This window comes from Colobus angolensis, unplaced genomic scaffold (assembly GCF_000951035.1).
Source record: "Colobus angolensis palliatus isolate OR3802 unplaced genomic scaffold, Cang.pa_1.0 Scaffold245, whole genome shotgun sequence".
Classification (NCBI taxonomy): domain Eukaryota; kingdom Metazoa; phylum Chordata; class Mammalia; order Primates; family Cercopithecidae; genus Colobus; species Colobus angolensis.
In genome coordinates, this window is record NW_012115655.1 from 2498428 (window position 1) to 2502331 (window position 3904).

General features: G+C 56.6%; 1 protein-coding gene across 4 annotated transcripts in view; it reads left to right on the forward strand.

The window, feature by feature from the left end:
- Positions 1-949: 949 nt before the first annotated feature.
- Positions 950-3904, forward strand: part of FAM131A (family with sequence similarity 131, member A) — a 10906-nt gene continuing 7951 nt past the window's right edge. The window contains exons 1-2 of one of the 4 annotated variants that reach the window (XM_011945830.1): positions 950-1010; positions 2028-2170. Coding sequence is in view for 2 of the 4 variants with exons in the window: in XM_011945827.1 (XP_011801217.1) it covers positions 1270-1357; positions 2028-2170 (231 nt within the window). In the remaining 2 variants the exon portion in view is untranslated. Of the gene's footprint in view, positions 1011-1054; positions 1358-2027; positions 2171-2471; positions 2622-3904 lie in introns of those variants that run through there. The other 3 variants (XM_011945827.1, XM_011945831.1, XM_011945829.1) reach the window with 3 other exon arrangements.

Here is a 3904-nt window from a genome sequence, read left to right on the forward strand (position 1 = left end):
GGTCTCGCCGCCGGCTGCCGTGTGCCCACTGCTCAGGGTGGCTGGAGACGCACAGCTCGGGGAGGGGCTGGGCAGCCCGATGCCCCCACCACTCCATCCCGCGGCGACTGGCCTTGAGCGCCCACACACTCGCTCCCCTCCGCCTACACCTCTGCCTTCACTGTCCTGGGAGTGGCCCTGTGCTGGGAACCTGCTTCCCCCAGCCGTGTCCCCATCTTCTTAAAGAGGTAGCCTTTCGGCCCTGGCTAAGCACCTTACCACAGAATTTTTGTCGGACATTGACTCCCCGCTTCAGAGTCAGTTGACGAAGGGGGACTGAGGCCGCGTTTGGGGCACCTGTGAACACTGAATCACCTCTCACCTATTACAGTTGTTTTAATCTTCTGCCCCCACTCAGCAAAAACAAATCGCTCCACTCTGTGGAGGGAAAGAAGAGCCCAGAGGCAGGCCATCAGGGCTTCCTTCCCACAATGCTGACCCCTGCTTGGGCCTCGGTTTCCGTGGGTGGCCGTGCACACCGGGCCTGGCCATAGTCCTGTGCATCGGAGGTGGGCCAGCTTCCTTTACTCCGGTGTTGTGGATTTCTCCACGCACAAGGCCAGGCAGGACTGGGTTTGGGATGGGTCCTGGGCCTTCAGGGCAGGTGGTCAGGCCTTGGTGTGGTTGGTACTTGATACTCTTTGGAACTAACACTGGCTGAGATTTGTACTTCCCTTGAGGAATTCTGGGATTTGTAGTCCCAAGTTAACCTCGTGGCTTTTGAAGCTGAGGAGCAGCTGACTGCTCTGATCTCTTTGGCCCTGCCAAGGCTTGGAGTTCAGGAAGTCATCACCTCCTCTAGTCAGGGTTGAGTTTGGCTGACCTCAGGACCGGCCTTGAGAGCCCTGGTTAGGTACCAGCTGGGGGCCAGGGATGGCCTGTAACCTCCTGTTTTCCTTCTGCTTGGTAGCATTTCTGGGGACCAGCAGCTGATTGAGGCTCAGGGATAGAGACGGCTGCTCCAGCTAAAGGTCAGTTGTGATGTACATTGCCTGTTGGCACTCTCTAGGGAATGGGCCTCAGCTCCCCAAGCCCCAGAGAGCTTGGCTGAGCCCTGATGTTCCCACCTCCTCAGAGCCATGAGGCAGGAATGTTCTCCTTATGTGACTAGGCACAGGTTCCAAATGGGGAGGGGACTGGCTCAGCATCCGGAGCCAAAACAGGAATAGAACTGGGAGCTGAGCCTGGAGCGGTTCTGGGCTTTTGGTTCTCCGCATCAACACAGCCAGCATGCCTATGATTTCTGTGCTGGGCAAAATGTTTCTGTGGCAGCGTGAAGGGCCTGGAGGACGATGGACTTGTCAGACAAGTCGCAGAGGTGAGACCAGGGATCATGGATGTGATCTGGGAGAGGATGGGAAGCTGAGCAGTAGGGTGCTTAGGTGGAAAAGGAAAATTACTCTGGCTTAGATATTAAGAACCAGGCTGAAAAGGGAGAACCAGGCTGGGGCCAGACAGGGCATCAGGAAACGGCTTCAGTGGACAGGGGTGAAAATCAGAAAAAACATCATGAGTTCGTCAGAAAAGAAGAGTAAAGAGCTGTGGACCAGCTGAGGCTGGTGAGAGGAAAGAAGGCAGCAGGAAGAGAGAAGGAAGGCAACACGCCTGCAAAGGGTCCAGGGTGGCTGGTGGTGGTGGGGGGACAACGATAGTGGAAGAACTCAGTGTGCTTTCCAAGAGAAATGGGTAGGCTGGGAAACGGGGAGGAGAGTCAGAATTTATCATTGTTTGGTTTCACCTTAGGGTTTTGAGGCAAAATTCATCTAGAGCAGGAAGGTGGCCAGTGGGCTGCCACAAAATGGCCCTAGGGGCCCGAGGGTCAGGGATGTGTGGGATAGGGGCTTTTAGAGTTGAGGAGAGCACTCAGTGGGTGCTGGTCTTCTGGAAGGTGGGGGAGGGGCTGAGAAATGATACGGCAATACCTGATGAAAATAGGGATTTGGGCAGAAGTAGGGGCACAGCTGAACAGCCTTTCCCCTTCCTCTCAGTGTCCTCGGACCCCGCGTGGGCTGTGGAGTGGATCGAACTTCCTCGGGGTCTCTCTCTATCCTCCTTGGGATCTGCTCGAACCCTCCGAGGCTGGAGCAGGTCCTCCCGCCCTTCCTCGGTGGACAGCCAGGACTTGCCAGAGGTGCTGGGCCCCTGGTGGTGGGGGGAAGGAGGACGGCATCCATATAAAGGGGATCTGCAGCCCCCACCCACGCCTGGCCAGCCAGCTTCTGGCTCCCTTTTCCGGCGAGCGGAGGCGCTATCCGGCGGCGGGCCGGGAGGCCGCCCCCGTGCAGGTCTGCTCTGCTCGGCGCTGTGCCAGCGGGCGGAGAGCTCGCGCCTTCTGCGCTGACGTCAGCGCATCCCAGGCCGTATCCCGGGAGACCCTGTTGCATGGTGATGGGTTGCCAGGGAGACATACACCTTTTCTCTGGGCCTGGGCCGCAGCTGCGCGGATCGCTGGGTACGGATGGCGGCGGATGAGGGGAGCGAGGCGAGGGAGGGAGAGCAAGCCAAGAAACACCCAGCAGGTGCTCCTCCCCCTAGGCCTGGCTGGAGGCCACTGGCGCCACCCTGGGGGCCCTGTCAGCCAGGTACCCAAGGGGAGGGATGGAGTGTGGGCCTCAGGTCAAGGGGCAGTGTTGGCCGCCCTTGTGAGGGACGGAAACGTGATAGAGGAGAGCAATGCCGGGGAGGGGTGCGTGCCTCCAACTTCATTAAGTGAGGGAAACATTTGCTGGGGCTTGTCAAGGAGCCCTGAGCCAAGTACAGGGTGGAGTTAGGAACTTAGGTGCATCAAACTTAGGCCTTGCCATCCCGAGCTCCCTCAGGAGACAGACAAGGGCAATGATGGGGGCGGGGTGTGTCAGAGAAAAGAGAGAGGCTGTCGGCTGAAAGCATTATTAGCAAGTGACACTTGAAATGGGCCTTAAGTGATGGCAAGCATTTTTACAGGTAAGGATGGCATTCTTGGCCCAGAGGAAAGCTGAGTTCCTTTTCCTGAAGGCAGGTGGGCTGCTTGCTGACAGGGTTTGGTGGAAAGGTTTTTTTGTTTGTTTGTTTGTTTTTGAGACAGAGTTTCGCTCTTGTTGCCCAGGCTGGAATCCAATGGCGCGATCTCAGCTCACCACAACCTGTGCCTCCTGGGTTCAAGCGATTCTCTTGCCTCAGCCTCACTAGTAGCTGGGATTACAGGCATGCGCTGCCATGCCCGGCTGATTTTGTATTTTTAGTAGAGATGGCATTTCACCATGATGGGCAGGCTGGTCTCCAACTCCCAACCTCAAGTGATCTGTCTGCTTTGGCCTCCCAAAGTATTGGGATTACAGGCGTGAGCCACCACACCCGACCTGGAAGAGGGGTTTTATTGGGCAGAGGAGATCAGTGGTGGATTCAAAGGAGGCTTGGAAGGAGGCAGGGGCGTTACAGAGTGGGATCCTGCAGGGCCTGGGTGTGACGCCTGCACTAACCTCACTGGACAGTGGGGTAGCCTAGACAAGATTTGTGACCGGCTGCACTCCAGGAAAACTGTTTACATTATATCTTACCTCATTCATCCAGCCTTTGTATTTTTGTTTGCTTGTTTTTGATACAGAGGCTTTCTCTGTCACCCAGGCTGGAGTGCAGTGGCACAATCTTGGCTTACTGCAACCGCTGTCTCCTGGGTTCAAACAATTCTCCTGCTTCAGCCTCCTGAGTAGCTGGGATTACAGGCATCCGCCACCATACCCAGCCCATTTTTTATATTATTTTTAGTGGAGATGAGGTTTCATCATGTTGGCCTGGCTGGTCTCAAACTCCTGACCTCAGGTGATCCACCCACCTTGGCCTCCCAAAGTGCTGGGATTACAGGTGTGAGCCACCGAGCCTGCCCCAG